Source organism: Canis lupus, chromosome 36 (assembly GCF_011100685.1).
Source record: "Canis lupus familiaris isolate Mischka breed German Shepherd chromosome 36, alternate assembly UU_Cfam_GSD_1.0, whole genome shotgun sequence".
NCBI classification, from domain to species: domain Eukaryota; kingdom Metazoa; phylum Chordata; class Mammalia; order Carnivora; family Canidae; genus Canis; species Canis lupus.
Window position 1 is genome coordinate 4319880 of NC_049257.1, and position 27272 is coordinate 4347151.

Here is a 27272-nt window from a genome sequence, read left to right on the forward strand (position 1 = left end):
GAGAGCAGTAGCAGGTGAAGATACAAGCTGACGGTTATGGCAAGACTATTGATATATAAAAAAGAGGTGAAACTTTATAGTCACTAGCTGGGAAGTCATTTGGTACTTGAATAAATCTTAGGAAACGAGGTTCTATAGGATAGACAGATGGAAACAATGGCTCCAGGTAGCAGCCCTCACAGAGGATTCACATCTTCATAAATGCTTCACTACTGAAAGGGATTCAGCATCCATTGCAGATAATGAGAGATCACTGAAGGACACGGCGATTGCTGGGGGACTTCCCAGCACCTCTTAAATCACATTACTATGATACATTTGATTCCATATCCAGGTAAAAACCCAAAGAAGAGTCGCCACTACCTGACTTGCGGTTATGTCCCGTCATTTTCAGCTGAGGCCCAACATAGTTCTAGATATCTGGGACAACAGAAGGATGGCCAGGTTGGTATATCCTGAGAGTGGAGGCAGTAGTGTTCGGGGCTCAGAGGCCAGGTTACCTGCCTCTAAATCTAGGTTCTGATGAGATTAGGAAGACAAGCCACCTTACTGTACCTATTTCCCCATTAAGGGCAGCCTGGGTGGCTCAGCAGTTGAGTGCCTGCCTTTAGCCCAGAGCATGATTCTGGAGTCCTGAGATCGAGTCCCACGGCGGGTTCCCCGCAGGGAGCCTGCTTCTCCCTCTGCCTGTGTCTCTGCCTCTCTCTGTGTGTCTCTCATGAATGAATGAATGAATGAATGAATGAATAAATAAATAAATTCTATTAAAAATATATTTCCCCATTAAGTAAGAGGGCTAATGTTAGTGCGTAGCTCATAGACCTGTTGCTGATCAAATGACTTCATACACGTAAAGCCCCTAGAAGAGTGTCTGGGGTGTGGTTAGTGCTCAGTGCACGTCGGCTGATCTACTAGGTGTTCAGGCAAAGGCCTGAACAGAGTCAAGTCCGGGATCTGTTGTTCAAGAGCTTAGATTCAGGTGTCGGTGTCTGAGCAACGAACCCCCTTAAAGCAATAAGGTGCTGCCATGTCTCATGATTCCGTGGGAGAGTGGCCTCAGAGGAGCGGTTTTCCTGTGGCTCTCACTGGGGTTTCTTGTATGGCCACAGCCATACGGTGGCTGGGGCTGGAGTCACTTGGAGACCGGAACCTACTGGAGTGTCCCAGATGCCTTCTTCCCTCCGCGTGTGGTGCTTTAGTGCTTGTCGCCTGGCGTCTCTCTCCACGGAGCCTCCCATCCTCCCCCCAGCTCCCCCAGTCCCCGTGTGGCCTCCCTTCCAGCAGGGGCTGACTTCTCGCACCGTCTTTCTCCTCAGAACACCACAGCAGCAGCTGCCCAGGCCTTCCCTCGCGCTTAGGTCCAGGGCTGGCACGGTGTCCCAGGGGAGACAGCAGTCACAAGGTCACCTAGAGCCAGGGCGGAGGGAAGGGACTGCAGGCTCACTGGTATGGTCTCACGGGGCTTTGCAGAGGGGAAAGGAGCGATGCCTTCAGTTCCATTTTCCCCCTCATTTGACAAGGATCAGACTCCACTCCTCTTTATTTTCACATCACCTCACACCTAACTGATCATAAATGGTTCTCCCCAGTCCCAGTCTTCTCCCCACTTTCATCCAGCCTGTACCAACTCTCATGTTAGCCTTCCAGAAGCACAGTCTTTGTTTCCATGCCCAAGAAAGGTTAACTATTTAGTACTGTCTACATGATAAAGTGTGGACACCTTAGGCTGTTATTCAAAGGTCCACGGGCTTGTGTCTGAGAAGATGAGGTTGGGGATAGGTTGGAGAATGCCGGAAGCTAAACTCACATCCCAATAATTACTGCCTTCTAGCTTTATCAAGCCTAACAGGTGCACAAACAACACAAAGGAAACATATGAATAATGTATCATTTCTTTTCATCATGAGAACAGACCACAGAGGCGACAAGGGTCAGCAGCCTGCAGGGATGAAGAAACGGCCAGATTTTAACAAAAGGGCACCTGGAAATTCATTCCTTCCTCCTGGGAAGGGTCTCATTATCACCCCAAAGCAAACTGCTACCTTGTAAAGCCACTCAGCAAGCCACATCACCTAGGACAGTCATCTATGCCCAATGTCGGAGTTCTGGGTCCCAATATTCTTGTGGCACTATTTTCCTGTGCCTGTGCTATAGGTTATGCAGTTGCCTCTATTTATACCTGTGTAGGAGATTAGGGGGGTTTCATTTCTCCAGGAGGGAAGTTTGGGTCCTAGTCAACGACAGAATTCCTCTGCGATGGTTTCCCAACTTCATGTTTTAACTTCAGACTTATCTGTGCGCCACACAATGTTACTATAACACTCCCTTTTGCCCCTTGACACAAACCTTTGCAGCCATTCATACCGGTCTACCCTCTGTTTCTCCACTTCCTAGTCCTTTCTCATCTCTCTGCGTAAGATAGGAAGGGACCGCAGGGAAATAATGGAGAAAACTCAAGCTGTTCCAATGTCCCACAAGCCATGAAGGTAGCAAGAAGGATAAGAAGGTCTTGTTCTTTAGCCCTATCATATTTACTGCCTTTTACTTATATTTTTTTCTTAAATATAGATGTTTTATTTCCTCAGCCATATGATGAACATGTTCTAGGAAAAGAAGGGATTTATTTTATTAATTTTTAAGGATTTATTTATTATAAATCAGAGGGAGAGGACAGAGAGAATCTTAAGCAGACTCCACAGAGACTGACATGTGGCTCAACCCCACGACCCTGAGATCATGACGTGAGCTGAAATCAAGAGTCAGATGCTTAACCAACCATGCCACTCAGGCACCCTAAGAAGGGCTTTATTTTAGACTATGTCTTTCTACCTTATATATTTATATTTATTCAGAGCAGCAATATAAATAATTATCTGCTAGTTGATTATCCCATATAAAGACAAAGTTCTTACAGTTCACCTATCCATCCATCAACCCATTCTGTCATTGAGTCAATAATCATTTACTGACTGCTATGCACCTCAAATCTCTGCCGGGTGGTGCCCATCACAGGGCAGTTTATGCAGGTTCTGGAACTCTTAGATTCCTCAGCATCTGATACATAGAACCAAATAAAATATTCAGCTTTAACATTATAAAAATAAGGGGATGAAATTATGAAAATAGTACAAGCTCATGGTAAACATTAAAACAGCATAGGAGGGCATAAGGGCAAAAGTAAGACTCCGGTTGCCACTCCACACAAACTTCCTATTCTAATAGCCTAAAAGTAATAGTTGCTGAAGGATTCTCCTCTATCCTTCAGAAATTTGTATCTTTTTTTACAAAAATATCATTCTATATGTATTTTTCTGTTGTTGTCCACATCTCTCATCTATACAATGTATTTTGGTTATTTTTTCATATAAGGTCATGTAACTCTCCTTGTTCTTTTTTTTTTTTAACAGTTTTATTGAGGAGGGGCACCTGGGTATCCCAATCGGTTAAGCATCTGACTTTGGCTCAGGTCATGATCTCAGGGTCCTGGGATCAAGCCCCGCATCAGGCTCCTTGCTCAGACAAGAGTCTGCTTGTCCATCTCCCTCTGCCCCTTACCCACTTATGCTCTCTCTCTCTCTCTCAAATAAATAAATACATACATACATACATAAATACATAAAATCTTTAAAAAAAAGAATCCACCCAGTTTCATTGAAGGGCACCTGGGTGGCTCAGTTGGTTAAGTATTTGACTCTTGATTTCAGCTCAGGTCACGATTCTCAGGGCTGCACGATTGAGCCTACATCACTGGGCTCCACACTAGACAAGGAGCCTGTGTAAGACTCTCTCCCTCTCTGCCCTCTCCCCAACTTGCTCACTCTGTCTCTCAACAAAACGAAACAGTTTTATTGAGCTATAATTCATATACCATGCAATCACCTATTTAAAAGTATATTATTCAGGGGTGCCTGGGTAGCTCAGTGGGTTAAGTGTTGGACTTTTGATTTCAGCTCAGGTCATGATCTCAGGGTCCTCGGATGGAGCTGCATCCCAAGCCTGTGTGGGCTCTGGGCTCAGCAGGGAGTCTGCTTGAGGATTTTCTCTCTCCCTCTGCAAACCCTCCCATACCCCCCCACTGCTGCTCATGCTCTCTCTCTAAAATAAAGAAATAAATTTCTAGAAAAATAGTGTATCATTCAATGATTTTTAGAATATTCAGAGCTGTGCAGCCACCACCATAATCCTCATTCATTCTTCTTAATTGTTGCAGAGATTTTGTTTTATCTTATGCCACAATCTCAGTAAATATTTGTTGAATGAATTTAAACAGATTTGGATTGAAAAAGTGGGGGAAAAAGAAAATTAGAAACATAAAAATAAAAAGCTCCAAGGCTTCTGCTAGTCCTTTAAGACAGTTTTAAACAACTATGTCATAGTGATATAACAATATAAATGAAAAAATATTCTTTTCACATTATCTGAATCTTTTCTTTCCAAATAGCAGAGTCCTAATCCATGTGTACATAAATTCATTTTGCATTGTGCTGGATTTCCTTTAGCAAGTCAATTATTTTTGCTTTCAAGTAATGTTTTATTTCATTTTATAAGCTTAAAAACAAATATTACTTCCAATAATCTTCCAAATTAAGTTAGCTTATAATATTTCAACAGTAACAGGACAATTTTTCCAGCATTTGCTTCATATGTACTGTGAAGGTAAGCGTTTCAGATTAATACAATATTTATAAAACGTCTAAAGAAATGTAAGCAAATTGTTTTTGAAATTATTTATAAATATTAGGAGCTTTAAGCATATGTGGTGCTAAGTAATATTGACATGTCTGGGAAAATGTGCAAAACAGAGGGAAATAACACAACTACTCTTTCCCCACACTTACGTTCCCACATACAAAATAATACGTTCTGAGTGGGAAAAAAAGGCACTTGGTAAATTAGTAAGGCCTCCAGTGACATTAAAACATGCCCTTAAATCCAAACCTGAATCAAGCTAAGAATGAAAAATTTAGACTCAAATGCTGTTGAAGATAGGAAAGAAAAGAACACAGGCTCTTGTTCGTGTAAAAAGAGGAATTGTTGTCTCTACAGAATGTTGGAAAACATCTTTCTGGAGATTTTAAAAACATGACAAGAACACGACAGATATGATGCCACATTCCTCTCTAAGGATTGAGATTTGATTCCATGAGGCCATACAGCTCATGGATTCTATTATTATAATCCAGGCCACACTGAGGCTCAAAGTGCAATATTCATTGTTCCTAAACGCTTCGTGTCTAAATTCCTGAAAGCTCTCCCCTTCAGGACGGCTCTGGTGCTCAGCAGTAATCTAGCAAGTGCTCAACTTCAAATGCATCAGCAAGCATATACCATTTTTCCAAAAACAAATCGATCAGATGTCAGAAACAGAATTCTCAGATCTTTTTCTCTCCTTAAACTTAATCATTCCCGGGATTTGACGGAGATCTGAAGAATTCTCTATCTTAGATTCTTCAGGCAAACAGTCTTGATCTTAAAAAGTTTCTAATTTCTCCAAGTTTCCTTAAAAATGTCTCTTACCTTTCGAATGACTTTATACTTTGCCCCTGTGTCTTGGACTTAAAATCTAGCACAGGTAAGGAGATAATGGATCTGTTTTAATGAGGGCAAAATAAAACCCAAGAAAATACAGTCTCCATAAAAAATATCCAAATATATACCAGGCATAGGAAGCTCCAGCCTCTTCATGCTTTTTAAAAACACTGTACAGGACTTTGAATACGGGGAATTGGCTGAACTCTTTGAAAGTAGTTTTTACTTGGCCCACCCTCAGAGTGAAAATCATTGTTGTGAAAAACAGTCCTCAGGAGTTAAGGTGACCAAAAAGACGCCTGAAATGTTCTCTTCTTCCTACTTTCTGAAGAGAGGGGAGAGGGTAATAGAGAGGACAGATTACAGAGTCAGAGAAATTATCAGCGGAGGGAATGAGACTGTGCATGGTGCATCAGAAACCGCAAAAGATCAGTGTATTCCTGCAGCCATGGTAGCAAACTAACTTAAGGCAGTTTACATAGAAAAGCAATTTATTAAAGAGTGTTAGGTATTTCTGGTACACCAGAGAGTCTGTCTTTGAGGTTATCCAACTAGGGAAGATGCTCAACCTTTATTAGGAAGCTTCCTCAGGAGCCCCACTGCTGCTCTGGTAGTTCCAGCTCTACTTGCCTCACCTACCCTGAATGCTAGATACTAACAGCTATGCACCTATTACCTCCTAAGCTTGAAAGCCCCCACTGCCAGCCTTGCCAGAAAATGGATTCTTGCCTTCTCACATAGCTCTCTTATAACAAAATCTCAAATAGGTGCATTTGATTGCCATAGAACATATCATGAGAATGGGGAAAATTAAGCAGTTAGCTTCTACTCTGGGAGATGGGTACATGATGTGAGATAATCCCCAAATGTGAGAATGGTGTGGCTGGGAAGCTACAAAGCATGGTACGTTATCTTCCATTGGAAGAATGGTTCCAGTTATAGAAGCCAGAAAATCAGCAGGTCTTGATAGACTAGATATTACAAGTGAGGGAGAGGGGGTAGTATGAGTGACTCTCAGATTTCAGGTGTGCATATGTGGTGGATGGTGGCGCCATACTAAGTTGGGATGGGCATGTTTAGTGCAAGAAAGGCCATTGGGGTCAAGGATTCAGTTTGGGGGGATTCTGGGAAGACAATAGCAGAAGTGTCATATTTTTTAATCTCCTCAAAGCAGCCTATGAAAAGAAACCAAAAATAGAACAATAAAGCCAAACACTCATGGGGATAATCTTCAACAGTAGGCAACAAGGTGCTTATTTCCATCTACTACAAAATATGAACGGATGAGGAGTAACCGCTGACAGCTCTAAGACCTGCTTGTCCCAACACCTTTGCAGGACAGAGGGAAACAAGAGACATCAGATGGACTAGAGAACCCAAAAGAGCCAAGTATCCTCAATGGAAACTTCAGAAACCCGAGAAGGGTTTTACATTCTAAAAATGAGTGAGCACACCGTTTGCGGTGAGCTCTGAAGGGGCCCCAGAAGTCTGTCCCATCAGGTCCCAAGTCGTCAAAACTTACTTCTAGGACAAAGTTCTATCATGATGAGAAAATGCTGCAAGGAGAATGCAAATTGAGCACCACAGGAACAGTAGAGTCAAAGGAAATAGCAGGTCAAGATAAAATTACGGGAGGACACAGCTCCAGAAAGTAAGTTGCGAGATCTTTCGAACATTGTACAAATACAGCGAAAGAGAGAACTAGAACTGTGAGTTTAGAAGGATTATCTGGAGCCACACATATTTCTAGAAGTTAAGGAAAACCAAGGAAAGAATGATCTTAATCTTAATGTGAACAAAACGATTAAGAAGCAGAGTAATGTCTCTACAGAAAAGGAATGAACACTAGAGAGACGTTACCACAGTATGTCTTGCCAGAGAGAGAGGATGTGCTCTGACACAGCAGGGCTCTCATAGCTTATGGTCTGAAGCTTTGCATCAAATAGAGGACCCACAAAGGAGCACTGTGACTGTGGGAGACAACCTCAAGATAGTTGCCAAGGCTCACTGCCCTGAGTCTTGTTAAGGGTTCTTTCTCTTATGAGATGTGATGGTGCAAAAGGATGAACTGGGAGGGCATTTAGTGAATTGCAGATATAGGTAAGGGGTTTTGCCCATGGACATTTTTGTGAAAGTTTATTCTAATGAGCTGGGTTCACTATATTTTTTATTCCCACCATGTTGAGAATAATCACGAAGCCAAATATTCCACCAGTCAGACTGATCTTTGTCTTTTTTTACATTTTCCAGCAGCTGCAACCTCCTGGGTAGGAAATGGCAGGGACTTGCAGTGGAGAGAAAAGACTTCTGCAGTGGAGGTAGACTTCTGAATAGTAATAACAGCAACTTTCAACAACACTGACTTGTTATTCTGATTAAATAATCAAAATTTTTAAATAGTAAGAAATACATACTTGAGGGTTTTTTTTTTTTCAAAAGATTTTGAGAGAAAGACATGAGTGCATATGCACACACAATTGAGGAGGTGAAGAGGGGGAGAGGGAGAAGCAGACTCCCCAGAGCAGGGAGCCCAACCTGGGGCTTGATTCAAGGACTCTGAGATTGCAACCTACAGACTGAGTCACCTAGGCGCCTCTATGCTTGGGTTTTATTTATTTATTTTATCTAGTGCGCCTGGGTGGCACAGTTGGTTGAATGACTGACTCTTGATTTCCACTCAGGTCATGATCTCGGGGTGGTGGGGTCAAGATCCATGCAGTGAGCTCTGCGCTCATTGGGGAGTCTGCTTGAGATTCACTCTCTCTCTAAAAGTAGATAAATCCTTTTAAAAAATGCTCCTTATCTATAATACTATCTAGATATTAAATAGATAATTTGGAATTTTTGTTAGCATTTATAGATTTTAAAATATTCCTTCTAAGCAACCACACAAACACATTTTTTTCCCTAGCCAAAACACATATTCCCATGCTTGAAATGCTGTTTCTAATTTCTAATTTATTTTTACAGGCTAATTTGCAAAATGAAATTGTTTGGATGATTGGTTTGCAGTAAACATGGTATACCAAATTGGTTTCTAAATTTAGAGAAAGGTTGAATCTCCTCTTATAATAATCAAGAAATAATAAAAGTATTAATGATAATGGAGCTTCCATAATTAAAAAGTCAAATTCTGAAATAAGCAGAAATGAACTTTAGCAGGTAGTAGCAACATAAATTATAATTCTTGCAAATGGTTATTTTGAGCTCTTTTCATGGGATAATGCAATCTCCAATATGCAATTTACTAAATGATAATACATGTATCATATGTGTCATAATTATGTTCATAGTCTTGTTGAATTTAGTACTATTAGGCATAACAAAGACATAGGAAATAGTACATGAGAGTCTAAGAGTCATAAAACAAAGTTGTTTTAATGAACGCCTTGATTTCTATGTCTGATATTTAAAAAATTTTTAAAAAGTAGTAATTGTTATCCATAGAAATGTTTTCAAAGACAAATCTTGTTTATATATAATAGGATTTGCAGATGAACTCTAGATTTTAAATATAGTAGACTCCATGTCCTTTCTTGGAGGTTTTTGAGGGTTGATTTTTGGTAAGATCTCTTTGGCATAAAATGTTTTATGAAGTCCAGCTTCTCGAAGTGCTAACTCAAAACGGAGTCTAGGGTCAGAAATTATCTGTGGAAATAAAATACATTTAAATAAGTGGCAATTCAAACTAATTAAATTTTACCATTTAGTTCTATATTTCCTCAAGATGTTTAACTTATTTTTTTCTGGGTAGATGACTAGATGAGAATAAACTTGGTGTACACTGTGACTATATTATTGGTTTGCCTTTTTTTTTTTTTTTAAACTGAAAATGTCCAGGGGCACCTGGGTGGCTCAGTCGGTTAAGTGGCCAACTCTTAATTTTGGCTCAGGTCATGATCTCAGGGTCCTGAGATAGAGCCCTGAGTTAGGCTCACACTCAGCCAGGGAGTCTGCTTGTGGATTCTCCCTCCCTTTCTTTTCCCCTCCCCCAGGCTCATTCACATGCTCTGTTTCTCTCTCTCTCTCTCTCTCTCTCTCTCAAATAAATAAATCTTAAAAGATAAGGTCCAAATCTTTTTTTTTTTTTAGCATTTTTTTTAAAAGATTTTATTTATTTATTCATAGAGACAGAGAGAGAGGCAGAGACAGAGGCAGAGGGAGAAGCAGGCTCCATGCAGAGAGCCCGATGTGGGACTGGATCTAGAGTCCCCAGGATCACACCCTGGGCTGCAGGCGGTGCTAAACCGCTGCACCACCGGGGCTGCCTGTAAAGGTCCAAATCTTGATATCATTTTCCAGTGCATCTGTGGTTTCCAATATAATGTGTAGGGAATATCATACTAGATTAGTCAAAATAGGACACCTTGAAATTATTAAAAAAGGGGTAAAAAAAGCTCACTTTCAGTACTATCATTGATTCAAAATTGATAGCTAGAATTAGAAAATACAATCATTGATTAAACCACAACCTTGTGCATTGGTCTTTAAACATTCTAATTTCTCCATCATTCAGTAATATGTAAGTTATGTTTAAACGCATGGCCCCTACTTTAAAAACAAAAATCAATCGAGTTCTCCTTCCAAGCCTGAGATTTCTATTTCAAGCAGAATTAGAAAATGTTTCCACCAATGTGATCCTAAATGGGAATCGAAATATGAATAGCTCAGTTTCTATTTTCATTTATAGCCAATTGGAACTTATTCTTCTTCCCCTCCTTCTATGAATGTTAAATGTCAACAGACATTATTTGCAATGATAAGGTAGCCACATATTGATTTTAGCTAATGGGACATTTTATGTGGACTTGAAGTCCCCCCCTCCCCGCCCCAGAGGATAGGATAATAAGCTGTTGAATGCAGCCCCTCCTTCAAGAAACTCTTAAACTATTTGGGGTCATAAGAAAGTATGCAGATAACTACAGCTCATGGCACATGTGACTGATGTTCCAAGAATAGAATACAGAGGTACATCTCCTGGTGCGGGTGAGACTAGGATGATCTCGGGTAAGGCGGAGCACTTGAGCTAACTATAAAGCCCACCCTATTCTTCTATGAAGCAGAGTGGGGAGGAAAAGAGATGGAGCAGAAAAGGAAGTCACATGCACATTCAGAGGTCAAATAGGTCAACTTGGGAGCAGGGCAGTTTGGGTAGAATGCTGGAGTGACAGTCTACTACAATTGTCTACACAGGAAGTAATAAATGCTAAACTTGACTGGTCGCAAGGAAGAGAGAACCGTCAGAAACACTATGAAGAGAAGAGTCAAGTGATGAGGTACAGGAATGAGAGGCAGTGATGCGTACAAGTCAAAAATATGACAGAGATTTGTGTCTGAGAAGCAACATATATTTGAGCCTTAGACCTAATTTCTCCTCTTCTGGCTATAGTCTCTGTGCTCACTTCCAATGATTTATGCCCCACCTGTGTGCTCCCTAATTATGTCCTGGACTCACCTGTCTTCTCTCACCTTCTGGTTCATAAGGTTTAAAATGTCTCATTATACTATTTGTAAAATAGAGATCAAATGAAATGGAGACCTCTTTCGAAAACTGACCTCCATTTCCCCAATTTACCTCCCCAGAAGCAGCCCATCAGTTTCTTGTGAATGTGTCCTAGACATCTTCACCCTAAACCTGACAGGAACAAAACAAACTCTCTCCCTAAGTCTGTTTTTCACTTCTGTTTTCTTATATGGTTAATGGCAGCCACACCTAATGATTATAATTTACTGAATTACTTCAAGGTGTCAGGCAATAGCCTAGGCAATTGACATTTATTATCCTAATCCTCATAAGAACCTTACAAATTATTATTTTACAGATGAAGTAAACAAGACATAAAGATGTTAATAGCTTACACCAGTTCACACAGCCAGTAGATAGCAGATGTGGGTTTGAATCCAAAATGCAGGCTCTCCTCAGTGTCACTTGCTGCCTTGCTTAGGATCATTACTCCCTCCTCCCAGCCAGGGCCATCCGTGACCACCCCCCCCCCCCACCTCCCACTTTCAGGAGAGGGGCACCACCTGAAAAGGATCTGACCCCTGCCACCAAACCCACCAATTTGCTGTCCAGGACACGTGGCTAAAACACGCCTGATTGTATAATTCACCTGCTTCTGAGTTGCCTGTGCTCTCAGGATAATATCTCCGCAGGCAAGAGTTACTGTACTTTTTGGTCTGACCCTACCCTGTTCCCAATTTCACCTACCAGCACCCACCCTTGCCACGTGCCTTACACTGGAGACACGTCAGTAAGGGCCCCTTTCCACCCTCTTCTGCTTGGTGAAACCCTTATTGCCTTAGCCCAGGTACCCGAGAGCTTTCCAATTTCTGACTTCGACTCTTGGCCAACCCCAGCTGCCCTGCTCACTTCTCCAACAAAACAATGCATCTTGCTTGAGGAGGCAGCCCTGGCGACGTTGCAGTGCCAGATACAGTATACGTTCCATACATATTTGTCCAATTAGTAAATGAGTTGTTCAAGAAGAGGCACACTCAATTTGTTAGTAAGTGAACAAAGTTTCTTACTTTTTAATTAAATATTTAGCTTCTCTCCTTAGATCTGTAAAATTAAACTAGGGAGAACTTTCTCCCTTAATTTCAGCATTGACTATGTTTTAGTGTGTTTATAAATGTGAACTCAGTTTCTGAAATTAAACTTTTTATTTGCAATTTTCAAAAAAAAAAAATTCAGTGACATCCATTCATCTGTCCTCCTTCCCTGCCTTCCATCCGTCCATCCAAAAAGACTTTAAAATCCCTTCTCAGTAACAGGAACAGACTAAGAGGAGTCAGAAGTTCCTAGAAATGGTTAAATGACGCCTTAATACTTTTCCACAGAAAATGTTTTATCATTAGCTCTATTATCTTCATTTTAATTTCTGAAAGCTTCCCTCTGCTTTGTCTTATCAGTATCATCAGTTGTTGCTTTAATGGGATTTACATTATGAATTTAAACAAATTCTGAATGATAAACATTTAAACAATAAAATATGGTATTAAGACAACCTAAGTTTTAAAAATTATTTTTAACATAAAAATGTAAATTTAAAAAATAATTTTCAATGACAGATTCCTAATACCTTCAGATAAACTGTCCCATGGTCACCTATCAACTATTTTATAACATTAAGAATTGGGCAGTAATTGTGTGCTATCATTTAGCAGTAAAAATTATGCTAATCTATGTGGCATTCAAATGTAAATCTTGAAAATAATCTGAAACCCAAAACACTTCCATAAATCTTAACATCATGATGGCTTTTGCATCAATCATACTAATTCCCATAATTACCTGGTGTTCATTGTATGTATTCAGTGTAAAGAGCGGCTTTTGAAGAATAAATTCTTCTTCAATTCCAATACCCATCCTTGCTTTTGATGCCGCTGTGTCTGACATCATTCTAACAGGGTCAAACTGAGCAACAATAGCAACCTAAAAGAAGAAAAAGCATGGCTACTTCGATTAAGATACAAGCTTCCTACATCTGGGGAACCCTGTTAATGTTTAATGTCCATTAAAGATAAAACATCTTTAATAAAATTTCCTAAGGACAGGCAGACAGAACAGTGAAGCAGGCCAATCCTAGAGATCCTTTTTTTTTTTTTTTTCAATCCTAGAGATCCACAAAGGAGTTAATGGTTTAAAAACAGAGCGTATTAAAAGGCCATGATATTTATTGTTTGCTACTGACTGAATAATTATAGTTATTATTAAATTTATAATTAAATTTAGATAAAAATTTATCTATCTGGTACTAAGTCACAGGAGATCTGATATAGAAAACCTACACATTGACTTTAAAAGTAAAAAATATTAATGTTTAACCGCTAGCAACTTATGGCCATGGTAACAACCCCACAAAGCTTTTCAGAAAGTTTAATCTGATCAAGCTCAGTCTCAAATATATTACTCATGCCTACAGTTGAGTTGTGTTGGCATTACTGGGCAAGATGGGTGAATCCTATTAAGTAACTAGAGTTCCAGGGACTGTTGTAAACCATTGACACCCTTCTACTGAAAAACTACAGAGTCATTTTAACCTAACTGACCTTGTCCTTTATGATAATTGAAATCATTCAAACCTGTATCCTAATGAAAAGCCACTAATTTTGTAAATTATATGCACCATTAGTAACACCTGCCTGTTAATTCCTAAAGTCAAGAATTAACATTAAGAAAATGGCATTTTTAATGCCATTTAGAAACTGTAATGACATAACTGGGGGTTGAACATACTTTAATTATTATAGGTTTCCTAGTCAAAATGTCTTATACTGGTTCTAAACACTGATTACAGGTAATGGGCACCGATATTTCCTCTCTCAAAGAGTTCACAGATGGAAAGAATTCTAGTCATAGGGACTCTGTAAGCTATAAAAGTTACACTGTGATCAAGAATGTGTTTAGTAATAGTGACATTAAAGTTTTGTCCCCAGAAGGCCATGGTATGTAATTATTTGCTAATGATTGAATAATTTAAATTTTGTTGAATCTAGGATGACAAGGACTTACATTCCTACACTTTGAATTTATTTCTGTCATCTATTTTGTCGAAGAAGATGATATAACAGTTGTATGCATTTACATTTCTTCTAAATTATGCCATTTAACTAGACCTCCTTGGTTTGAATCCAGTCTGACAGTTAATAGCTGTGTGACTTTGGGGAACCCCTGTGCCTCCCCAGTTTACTCTTCTATAAAATAATATTGCTATAAAATAGAAATAACACATATCATGGGGTTGTTGTAGGTATTAAATGGGATAAAACCTAAGAGCATTCAGAATAGTGCTTTATACTTAGTATTTTTTAAAAAAATGTGAACACATTGCTACAAACCTCTGAGGCAGCTACTATTCTTATTCTCATTGTTCAGGGGAGGAAATGAGCTTAGGGAAATTAAGTAAAAGATCTAAGTTTCCTCTGCTAATAGGAGCAAACCAGGTTGTACCAGGTTTGACAGACACCAGAGGCCAAGTTCTTATCCGAGATTCCATGTTGCCTTCACTGACATGGATGGGAAATCAGAGAGTCATTTCCTGTCAGCCAGAAAATGGTGTCAATGGATTTTGGAGCTTATGAGTTGAATTAATCACTTCCAGATCAAATCTCTGAAAAATTATCAAGTAAAACTATTTTAATCACATTTCTCAAATTCTTATATTCCTGCTTTTGCCATCTACTGTCCACTTTAAAAACTTTGGTCTACTTTCTACGAGGCAAAGCAATGGGAGGCTCTAATTCTCTCACAAAAAAATAGTACTTTTAAAAAGTGGTTTTTCACGTGTTTGCTGATTGTAGGGTATTTCCAAACAGAGGTTTCTATCCCCAAAGAGGATTACCTGGCTCTAGCTCCACCAGGTTTTTTGAGACCATAAAATCCTTCTGGTAGATGCAAAGTTCCACTCCTGTAAATGGAAACTCTTCAGCTAATAAACTAGAGGAAATATGAATGCATTTACATCTTGGGAGAGCTAAAAAAAAAAAAAAATCTTGGGAGAGCTTTTTGAAAGGTGCTGATAAAATTATTTTAATATACTAAGAAACTGGAAACTGTTCAACATGAATCTAATTGTTCCCAGGAATGAAGACCGGTGTCCCAATTTGGCAAAGTTACATTTTATAATCACAGATGTTGTGAACTAAGCCTGCTAATAATGTTATTAAGGACACTTACAAACCACCCATGAAACTTTCCAAATTAAAAACACCTGTTTCCTCAGGGCTTCTAGCCGCCTCTCTCTCTCCTCTTCTTCATGTGCTTCTTGAAGGGCCACTTCTTTTTTCTCCACCAAACGCTTTTCCAGTAATTTTTGTCTATATTTCACCCTTTAAAAATAAATCACAAAGAAGTTGGGAAAATAATTATGGAAATTATATGAATAGGAGCACAGGGGCAGAAAGCATGTTGGGGGCGACATCATGGGCATAGTTTATTTTTACTTGTTTTTGGTTGATGTCTCACATCCACACGATAAAATGCAGTGGTATAAAATGCAATCTACACTAATTCGAATAGCCAGAGGACTGCAGATCATGAGGCAGGAAAACACAGAGTAAAATCCAATAAATCCAATCCATCTCTTTCTTCCCTAGAATCATTGTATTGACTCTCAAACTGTCTGTCGCCTGCCACAGTTGCAGCTCATTCAACCCAACTGATGACAGTCTCACTCTTTGATTATTCCAGCAGTTTTCTGAAGACGAGTTTTAACACAATTTGAGATGTTAAAAGGGCTGTTACCAGTTAAATACACTTGCTTTTAGAAAGAATAGTAAATAAAATACTATATTAATATGCCCAAAAGGTCTCAATTACTAGAACTTAAACCAAACTTTATATTATCACTCATTTTGTCAAGAATGCCTTCGGGGGTAGGGGGGCGTGTGTGCATGTGTATGAAGTTTAAAAATTGCACTTAGACTGTAGATGGCAGCAAAAACATGATTTTCCCATAGCATTGTTTCCATTCTTTTTAAACTCAGCAGGTACCAAAGCAGAGCACATTTCAATACCTCCAAACTCATTCGGTCCTCTTCTGCTGTTTTTAGACAGCCTCCCTTCCTATCTTTTTGCCCAAGCCACTCTTCTATTGAATTATAGAGAGGAGATTTATCTTTTCTAAAAGAGTAAGCACTTGGGTTCTCAAGGGAATAGGAGGCCATTGCCTGTCTTCCATTATTGATGGTTTAGATTTAACTTTCTTCAAGACATCAGTCACAAATGTGCTTTGCCCTTAGTGCGCCTACCTGGATTTTCCACAGAGGTACCTTCACTAAAACCTTTTAATTCTGGATCTTGAGGTTTATTTACTGAGGTAGGTGTTCACTATGCATCAAGTCCATTGGTAAGTGCTTTATGGGTTTTAACTCATTTAGGCTTCACCACGACCGGATGTTGGGGTACTATAATTGACCCTATTTTAAAGGCAAGGAAATGGAAGTATAGACTGATGATATAACTTGCCCATGTTCTCACGCCCAGCAAGTGGCAGAGCCGGAGATCAAACCCAGGCAGACTGACCCCAGATCTCACGCCAACCCTGACCTTCCCAGCTCCCTGCAATTAGCCACTAAGCTCTTCTCTCTTCCCTCCTTGATTGCTCCCCTCACCTCACTGACATGAATACTTACTGTGTGCTTACCCTGTGCTAGATATTATAAGCACATTGAGAGAAAGATAGCCCTTAGAAGTTTGTAGTTTAATAGAAAGACAAAAAACAAAACAAAAACAAGCCTAAGAACTAATCAAGGTATACAGTGCCTTCAGAGAGGTATAAACAAAGTCCACTAGGATTGACTGGGTTGTGGGAAAAACGGAGCAGATTCAACAAGAGCTTTGTGGAGGAGGCAGCATGTGAGCGGGGGCTCAAGGATTAGCATTTGGAGAGATGTGGTGGTGGAGGGGAGGCTGGCCTTCCTGGCAAACAGTGCCAGAGAAGTGGGACTCAAGAAGCACACTCAAAAAAAAAAAAAAAAAAAAAAAAAAAAAAAAAAAAAAGAAGCACACTCATACTCAGGCACCTGCAAATGTACGGTTGGCATCTAACAGTGGGCAGCTTTTTAAAAGATTTTATTTATTCATGAGACATAGAGAGAGGCAGAGACACAGGCAGAGGGAGAAGCAGGCTCCATGCAGGGAGCCCGATGTGGGACTCGATCCCCTGACCGGTATCACGCCCTGGGCCAAAGGCAGATGCTCAACCGCTGAACCACCCAGGTGTCCCAAGAGTGGGCAACTTTTAAGTTTTGCCCCTTGGGCAACTAGCTTGCCTTGCTGGTCACAGTTCTGAGAAGGGAAGAGGCCAAGGGGGCTAGAACAGAGTGAGTGAGGCACTTGAATCTGTGTCATTTGAACAGAGTGAGTGAATGAAAGACAAGCCCAGGGAAGTATCAGCAGGCTGAGCCCAGCAGTCACCTGGCTCCTTCAGGAAGATTTGCTCTTGGGGAGGAAAAGAATCTTTAAAACTAGGCTGCTCCTGAGGCTGACAGTAAGCAGCACAGGAGAGAAAGGAGGAGGGAAGCATGAAGTAGACGCTCAGAGTACAAAACCCACAATGGGCTTGAGTGGGAGAATCCTGAACTCCTCTCCTGGCCGTGGCTGTCCTCCTCCTCATCTGTGCTATCAGGAGTCCGTCATATACATGGGTTAAAGAAGACCTAGACCAGATCGCTTCCTTTCCTCCAAGGCCTCCACATCATGGAAACCTATTTCTCATTCTCTCCACTTCCACTAAGGCATGACACAACCTCCCTAATGAGGTTCTACTCGATTTATGTACTGAGTACAAGCTAAGTACACTACTGTGAAGGTTCAATTAAAAGATACCCTGGGATTTTATAACTACCATATGCTAATTCTCAGAACCTTTGAAAAGTTTCTATTCCTTTGGGATATATAGGTTGCTTTGTCTGCAACTAAGTTTTGTCTCCTGTGGAAGAGTAATACTCGATCCAGTTAGGGGAGCTTGACTAGTGAGGAAGAAGTTGCAAATCAGAGTCAGGCATTTAAACCTGTGTCTGAAGAAGCCCAGCTCACCCTTTACTCTGAGGCCCACTCACACATGCAACAAATGTTTACCAAGCACCTGCTCTGCATCTACCGCTGTTGCAGGCATTGGAGGTACAGTTTCAACACAGGAGACATGGTCTGTCCTCACAGAACTGACAATCTAGCGGGGATACATAGACCCAGCCAATTCTGTGAAAGGGTGGCCGTTGCTCTGAAGAGGCAATGGGACAGAGGCCTTGGGAGAAGCACTTTGCAGGCTTGGGGCATTCATTCAAGGAAGCATCCAAGAGAAAGTGCTCTAAATTTCAGACTTGAAAAACAGAGGGGGAGAGAATAAAAAGAATGTTCCAGGCTGAGAAAAATAGCATATGAAGTCCTAGAGGTGAGAGAGCACAATATTTTTGAAGAACTGAAAAATATTTGGAATGTCCAAGAGTGACGAGTTCCAAGAGCTAAGGCTAGAGAGACCAGAGGCCAGACTGGGGCTTTGCAATCATGAGGGCTTTGATAAGGGAAACGTGGTGATCCGAAAAACCTCTCCAACTCCTAACTCTGGGAAACAAAGGGTTGCAGAAGGGGAGGTGACATAGTCTCGACATAGACCAGCCTTTACAGATCTGGGCTGAAGACATAGACAGGGGGATCTTTATCAACAGCACAGAATCTCTCAGGGGGTTGGGGTAACTAGGTGACCGGCATTAAGGAGGGCACATGACGAGATGAGCACTGGGTATTAGACTATATGTTGGCAAACTGAATTTAAATATTAAAAAAAGGAAAAATATCTTCTCTTATATGGATATGGATTGTAAAGAGTCAAGACCAGGGAGGGGTATCCACATGCAAGTTGATGGTTTCCTAACCTAGGGAACTGGTAGGAGGTAAATATTGAGGAGATACTGAAGAAGACATAGATTTAAATTTTATGTAGGAAATAGAAAAAAATGGAATAATTTTTTTACAGGAGAGCAGAAGAAATAGAGAAATGAGTTAAGTTTTCCTTCTTGCATAATGAGCGACGGTGTCCCTCACTACAACTGGGAACTTAGAAAAACAGGGAAAAGAAAGAAATTAGGTTCAGTCTTGACATAGACCAGCCTTTACAGATCTGGGCTGAAGATGTAGACGGGGGATCTTTATCAACAGCACGGAATTGAGGCCATGGAGCAGATGGAATCAATCAGGAAGAGAGTGTAGAGCAATACGAAAAGTAGGTCTAGGAGTGATTGCCAAGGAAACATTTCAGAAAGGGACAGAAGAGGAAACCATTGAGGAGACTGAGGAAAAATGGTGCCAAAGCAGTGAAAGAAAATGACATTAACAATGTCAAATGCTACAGGAAAATCTCACATAACACCAAATGGTCACTGGACTAAATAGGGGGGAGTCATTGGTGATCTTGGCAAGAGCAGTTGGGAGAAAGGTGGCTGAACAACTCGTGGAGCAGACTAGGAGGAGGTGGAGGTGGATGAGGGAGTGGAGACAAGCCCTTCAGCAAGACTGGGGCCCCTGTAGGGAGGAGAGAGACGGGGGCACTGCGGGGAGCGTGCAGCTGATCACACTTGTGTTGGCTCCAAAGTGATGATCAAGATCCCTCTGGCCACCTCTGGGATTTGCCACGAAAAGTTTAAGCAAACAGGCAACACACTCAAACTCTTCATTTATACGGATGCTAGAGTTTAAACTCAAATAACAATTCCCTTTAAAGGGGGAACTCTCGGTGCCTCTTTCTTCTCTCAGTCTGGATAGAAACTTTTCTTTGCCTAAAGAGAAGTGATGCAGAAAAACTCCTGGGAGAAAGCCAAATACTCACATATTCATGGGGAAAGAAAATAGCAACACAGTAAAGTCAATCATTTGGAAAATTTTCCACATAAATACCTTTAGCTATTTGAGGTAGCAGATTTTCTCCAAATTAAACTGTTGCTATGAAAGTCAATGTCAGGAAGTGGCTAAGCTCAATAGTCTTTAAGTTGTGCACAGAATTCCCAAACAGGAGTCCTAGGTCTATCTCTCAGTCCATTTTATTCTCTCAGAGTCTACAGAAGTGGGAAGTGTGGCAAAATGGGCATTTTCAACTTCTCGTGGGGGAGGAGAAGCATCGTATGGTTCAAAAGCAACAGCTGCTGCAGAATCAGGCTCGGCATTAACAATAATCTGGAAAGGATTTTGTTTAAGCCTCCAGGCCTGAGTGTAGTTGAAGGTACAGGGAGCTTTCATGTCGAAAGGGAGAGTTTAGGTACCTTTAGGAGACTCTTTATTGTGTACTGCACTCTAAGAGATGAATGGACAAAAGCAAATGGCTTGGAAGCACCTGGAACTTTAGTAGCAGGGTCTCTTCAGTAAAACTTCAGTGAAAACTGGACAAAATATTAAGTACTGAACCTTGACCTCCCCCCTGTCTGTAGCCGCAGGTAATTTCAATCTAAATAAACCTACAGCAACCAAGGGGGTTGATAGCTGATAGTGGCAGGATCTGCAACTTAAAACAACATCAGAAGCTTAGGCAGTAAATAAAACAACATAAAGGGATCCCTGGGTGGCGCAGCGGTTTAGTGCCTGCCTTTGGCCCAGGACGCAATCCTGGAGACCCAGGATCGAATCCCACGTCGGGCTCCCTGCATGGAGCCTTGCTTCTCCCTCTGCCTATGTCTCTGCCTCTCTCTCTCTCTGTGTGTGTGACTATCATAAATAAATAAATTAATTAAAAAAATTAAAAAAATAAAACAACATAAGGACACCTCTTAATTAGGATACTGGAACCAGTATTGAACTCCCCCCAGAATTGTTTCAGGAAAGTGATTTGCCCTACTGAGTTAAAGGCAGTTTATATGCAAACTTGCTACTTGGGGTTGAGGTCACGTGGCTCACTCACTATTGAACAAGAACTCAGTCAACAGGCACCTGCAGGAGGAGCTGCTGCCAGAGGCTTTGGAGCGGCAGCCTGGTGAGCCTGTTCCTGCCTGTTGGGAAATCCATTTTTGGCTCAAGCCCACTCAGAAAGCCATTCTGCCCACCAAGTGGAGAGAAACCCCTCTCCTGGCCATGGGGTACTCCACCAGGGAAGAATCACAGATAGAAACACAGGCAGGCCAGGGGGCAGCACCTATCAAGAGTGGAAGGGGTGGGTAAGGGGAGAAAGGGAAGCCAGCCCAGAGAAAAGAAGGAAAAGAATGTAACTGGATGCTTCTAATAATATGAGCAATGAGATTAGACTCAGTGGGGAGCCCGGCTAAGGGCACAAGCAGGTGCCAATTTCTACAAATGGAATATGAATCCTGATACAAGGCAGTGACATCCTGGTACGGACAGGCATGGGGCAAAAACAAAGAGGATTCATAGTGTATCCACAGGACCAAGAGATGAACCCTTGCCAGCCCCAAACAGAGACTCTTCTTCCAGTTCAGAGCATTTCCTGGTCCCTTTGTGAGGTGTAAAGGCAAATTCCAATTGGAACTCTAGTCTTTAATTGATTCAGTTGGTCAACATATGGTTATTTGAGCACCTACTATGTGCCAAGCACTGTCCCCTGTGCTTAGGATATAACAGGGAAAAGATAAAACTAGACAAAAAAGATCCCCACCCTCTTAACTCTTACAGTATTTGTGGTTTGTCATAGGCTGCCTAAACTAACATTCTAATAAAATACGATTGTTCTTATTTAACTTATCACAAAGCCCTAAATTAGCCTCTTATATTGCTATAGAATAATGGTTTTCAACTATGACAGTCACTAGAATCACTAAAACTTATAAAAAGTTCTGATGCCAACCAAGGTCCCAAGCCAAACTAATTACATCAGAATCTGGGGTTGTGCTGTTGGGGCTCAAGCACTGGTGTTTTGTAAAAAGGTCCCCCAGGTGATTCTACTGTGCAGTCAGGCCTGAGAGCCAACACCCTTGGCCCACCGGTTCCCTAAGTTGAGCTAAGATCAGAACCACATGGAGGGCTTGTTAAAGCTCAGGTCACTCGCCCACCTCCAGGGTTTTTGATTCAATAGGAATGAAGCGGGGCCTGAAAATTTCCATTTATAAGACATTTCCAGATGATGCTGACTCTGCTGGTGTGAGGCCTACACCTTGAGAAGTAGAGTATAGATAAATATTCAGGTTAGAAGTTAGAAGGTTAGAAGGCCTCTGCCTGATTATTGTCACCAAGACAAAACCAGGAACAAATTACTACCCAGACAGGGCTTATTTCTGTTTGCAGGGGCCAAATAGCACACTTATATGCCTCCGGACTGACCCAAACTAGAAATTCCTGCTTTGGTGATACTGACTCTCAAGGGCAGCATCCTGCAACCTCACCTCCCCCTCCATGACCCTACCGCACACAAATGACGGGTTTCCCCAACCACAGTGGCCTCTCAGGCTCGGGTCAGTGTCAGCGACGAGCAGTTGCAAGAATGGCTGCTACTAAACCAATTTCTTTCTCCCCAATGGACGAAGTGCGGGTGTATCCTGATGACAGTTGAAGACTGCAGGCTACTGGACATATTTAAAGGGTATACTCAGAAAAATCAAAGAAGGAAGAAATAACTTGAAAATATTTCAGCCTTAAAAAGGAAGTATGAGACATTTCCTTTGGGAATAATTCTTGTAGCTCCAAGGGGGTGGATATTTTTCATACTGCAAGTGAAAACCCACAAATGAGAGTGAAGTACATTTTCCTGTTTGTGGCGACCAATTTCAACCTAGCGTCTGACTTCCCTTGAGTTAGAAACACAGACACATAAACAGCTGCGAAACAAGGACTTAAACCTGACAATCTAGAGTTGAACAGGATCACATGTGGGGAGAGGGCCACTGAAAGACTGTTGCAAATATCCTATAAGCTCCTTCCCCATATTAGTGCAGAAAGACATTTCTACCACAATTTGTCCCCCTTCTTCTTGTTAAATTTTATCTCTTTCCTTCTAGATTTCAGTTATCCTTTTATACCCTTAAAATTTGCCTAGAATACTGCTTTCTAATAGCATTTCCAGAGGTGCACCATTAATAAAGAATTAAGAATAATAAACATCTTTTTTAAGATCATGCACTAGCAAGAGTAAACAGCTTATTCCTGTGACCAAGCTTGGAGCTCGGCATCATCTAGAACCGCTTCCTGCCAGCATTTCAAACTGAAGAATTCTGTTCCGACTCCGATGTCTAAGGCCACCACATACACTGATGAAGACTATAGAACTCCACGCGTGGATTGCCTGCTAACTGCCTGTACTTTTTGTGTTCTCATCACTTATCCTTACTCAGCCTGCTACTTTAGCTCATCAGGCTCTCCATTTTTCTATGATCTATTTAAACTGTGTTCTGTGTGCCAGACGCGGAGCTAGATCTTCCCTCGTGAAGTTTGCTGTCCTACTTCTCCTCTCCCCTCCCCGCCAGGCTGTGAGGCACAGTCAGACTCCCTTTACCTCATTCCCTCTCCAGCTATGGATCCCCGGGTCTGTGTTTGTGAGGGTGTTATCACTAGTATCCTCTCATTGTCTTCTTTTCTTTCCACATATGCCCTGCAATTCCCAGCCCTGATCCTTTGCTGAATTTATTATGTATTTATAAAGTTGAACTTTACCTGGTCATTCAGCACTCCTCCAGATTAATTTTATTTACACCAGCTGCTTAAGATTCTCCCCCTTAGCAGAGAACCTCATCTCCTACTTTACTGGAAAGGCCATAAGCATTCATTTCCCCAATGTGCTTTGCCCACATCCAATTTTGTCAAGACTCATTCATATTTATCCTCTGCTTTTTAAGAAAAGTATGTATTCATGAGAGACACAGAGAGGCAGAGACATAGGCAGAAGGAGAAGCAGGCTCCTCTTGGGGATCCCGACCCGGGACTCGATCCCATGACCCTGGGATCATACCCTGAGATGGAGACAGATGCTCAACCCTGAGCCACCCAGACGTCCCTATCCTTTGCTTCTTAAATCTGGGCTTTTGTGCCATCAGCCTATTTGGTTCTAGGCTCTTGCTCCAGAAATGAATTTCTTCCTGTATTTCTTCAGTCTCTTTCTCATGGTCCTTTCCTTTATGGTTCTTTTTCCTCTACTTGCAAACTTCTTCAAAGGGGAAAAAAAATGTGCCTCTTATCTGAATCTCTTTTCAGCTGCCATCCTCTTCTTCATTTTCCCTTCACTGCAAAAATTTTTAAAAGAATAAGACATACTTTTGACATTAGTTCTTCACTACTCTTTTAATCCAAAACCCATGCAGTCTGGCTTCAGCCTCCTGCACTCTCTGGAAACTACTCTCCCCAGTGTCACCAGGGACTCCGGATTGTACACCTAGATTCTTTTAGAGCTTCTCTCTACTTAACCTGTCTGCATTGCCTGGGACTAGTGACCACCTCCTTGAAATGCACATCCTACCTCTCTGCTTTTCCTCTCTCTCTTTTAATGGCTCCTCTTCACCTGTCCACCCAGGGTCCCAACATGAATCCTCTTCTTAACTTACAAACTTCTTTTGGGAAATCTGACTCCAGCTACAATCAAGGCATCAGTGTCTGTAGCCTCTGCCTCCTTCAAACCCCCAAATACTCTGATCTTTTATTTTTTTCTTTATGTAAATTCAAAATTGGTTTCAGATAAATCTCTCAAGTGTAACTACATCATACTGATAGTTAAATACAGAGAGCATCTGCTTTACTGGGCATCTGAGGTTGGCGGCATAATTTTTTCACACAAAAAAAATCTTGGGAACAAACCTAATGACACATGCCTATGAGAAGTCCGGAATGTCTCCCCGCATCCTTGTAGACACGAGCCACCCTGGTACCATGGAGAGGGCCAATATTCCATCTCGTCTGTTACTTTAGGTTTGTTCTAATTCAAAGGCAGAGATTAAGTTCCCATTGCTTGATACCTTATAACACAGCTGCAACAATTTTAACCTGAAATACTTATAGCAGGGTTAATTTCAACTACTTAAACATCACAGAATGTATAACTTTGAACAATATGACTCCTTGGAGCCAAGAAAATCTTTCATATCATTAACTGTCTGAGGTCACAACATTTGGGATTATTAGCTACTAATCATTTTATAAATCAGGAGAGGTCTTCCAAATATAATAATTTTATTAGAAGAGTTGTTGTTTTAATTTTATTCCTGCTTTTTGGCAGTAATCGGATACTAGGGCTAACTGCCTATTATGGCCAAATCTAGGTTTTAATAATTAGACCACATTGTGGTAGACATCTGTCTTTTTTTCTTTTTTTAATCTTCTAGCATCAACCTAGTAACAATCAAACCCTTTCAAACTGCCTTTCCTCATTCCTTCTAGGTCTGTTGAAACCTTTAATCAGAGAATCCTCCCCCTGCCTTTCCTGGTGACTAGATATGGTTATAATAGCAGTTACAAATATGGCCACAGTGACTGGCCCTCAGCTTCAGCTGAGCCAATCAGAATCTCTCCTGGGGATTTATAAATGGCTATTGAAGAAGAAAAGCTTTCTTTTCTCCCTGATGTCACTAAGCTAAAATAATGTAATTAAACCTGGAGCTGTTCAAGCCATGTCTCTTTTCCCCCCAGTCTCCCCAGCCCAGGCATATGAGGAAGTCCATATCCATGCACAAATAGATAAGAGTAAAAAAGTAGGAAGGGAGTGAGAGGAACCTACAGATGTCACTTGAGTACCTGAGGCAAGACCCACTCCTAGATTCCCATTCGGGTGACTCAATCTATTCTCCTTAAGCTAGTTTGAGTTAGTTTTCTCTCAGTTGCTTCTGAGGAGTCCTGACCAATAAACATATCATCTATGTATAAGGGAATACTTATTTATCTGTACAGACTCTGGAACAGGAGGGCATGTACCACTCTGTTCCAAGTGATAATCAGTTCATTTCCCAAATTGATGGCCCATGGAATGTTAATAATCCCACAGGATGTTAACATGTGTGCCATGGATAATGTGCTGGGTGGTCAAGGAAGCCTGATAAAGATAAACAAAGTGAATAGGTTCCTTTATAGGAGGATCTCTCAGAATACTTATTAGAATACGGTGATACATGCATTATGAATTTTCAGAAAGGAGACTAGTGTGCTAATTTCCCCCAAATTATCTGATAATAGAAGCTTTTTTCTAATAGAGTTTAGTTTGGGAAATGTTACTTGCCTTCCACTGAACAAGCAGAGATATTCAAGTAAGCATTTTAACTAATAGGCATAAACACAGATATACTTATTTGTACTACAGTTATTTGTTTCCATGTGCTGTTTGTGTTAGACTACATTTCCTGAGTACATTGGCTATGGCTTAATTGCCTTTGTATCCATAACAACTAGCATAGTGCCTAAAACAGAAGGCAATATTCATTATAGACCAAGAAAGACAAGATAAATGATAAATTTTAAAAGTCATGGCAAACATTCAATCAAATTTTCTAAAGTATAGGTAAATAACAGGACATTAGAGTTGATAATATAAAAAATTAAAAATAAGTTGAATACACACTCTTGTTAAGCCTGTCTAATCAGTGGGTATTCCTTTGTAAGATCTGTAATCATTTGAGGAGTTGAAAGAGAAGTAAGAGAAGTTGAAACACCGGAGAACAAATCAGGTATCTAGTTCCTTTGATCAGTCAGGAACCATGGATGCTAAAAGGCAGACTTAATTGTGACATCCATGACACAGACCTGCTAGTCCTGTGATTTCGGATAGGCAGCAGAGGCAGGAATGACTTGTTTGCTTTTAGGAATTATTTATGATGATCTGAAATTTAATAGTCTACCCACACAGAGCAGCATTTATTTGCCTAATTGCCTTCATACATTCATTTATTCAACATATTAAGTGCCACATATGTAAATATGTAAAAGTCATAATCATATCAAGTCACATAAGAAAAGCCCAGAGCAACTAGAAACACCAATAATGTAGATGAAAAGATATATTTGAATCCATTCGGGAGCTTGCCACTTGCCATCACTGGAGTTCACTAAGAAGAGACATCTGGGGGCACCCGGATGGCTCAGTGGTTCAGCTTCTGCCTTTGGCTCAGATCATGAGTGATTCCAAGGTCCTGGGATCAAGTCCTGCATCAGTATCCCTGCAGGGAGCCAGCTTCCCCTCTCTCTGTGTCTCTGCAGCTCTCTCTGTGTCTCTCATGAATAAATAAATAAAATCTTTAAAAAACAAAACATCTGTCATTCGACACTAATTGGGTAATTTGCACAGTGACTCTTGAACTCACAAATGGTTTATGGTAGATAAAGTTTAATGTCA

The 27272-nt window shown here is 40.8% G+C and overlaps 1 protein-coding gene across 17 annotated transcripts in view; it reads right to left on the bottom strand.

Moving 5' to 3' along the window:
- The window catches only part of CCDC148 (coiled-coil domain containing 148), a 285404-nt gene that overhangs the window by 35915 nt on the left and 222217 nt on the right, over nucleotides 1-27272 (bottom strand). For 14 of the 17 annotated variants that reach the window (XM_038584562.1, XM_038584560.1, XM_038584563.1 and 11 more), the window contains 3 exons: nucleotides 15246-15363; nucleotides 12827-12967; nucleotides 8883-9177 (listed from right to left, as the gene is read on the bottom strand). In XM_038584562.1, the coding sequence (XP_038440490.1) occupies nucleotides 9031-9177; nucleotides 12827-12967; nucleotides 15246-15363 (406 nt within the window). In that variant the 3' untranslated portion in view covers nucleotides 8883-9030. Of the gene's footprint in view, nucleotides 1-8882; nucleotides 9178-12181; nucleotides 12334-12826; nucleotides 12968-15245; nucleotides 15364-27272 lie in introns of those variants that run through there. The other 3 variants (XR_005384565.1, XR_005384564.1, XM_038584559.1) reach the window with 2 other exon arrangements.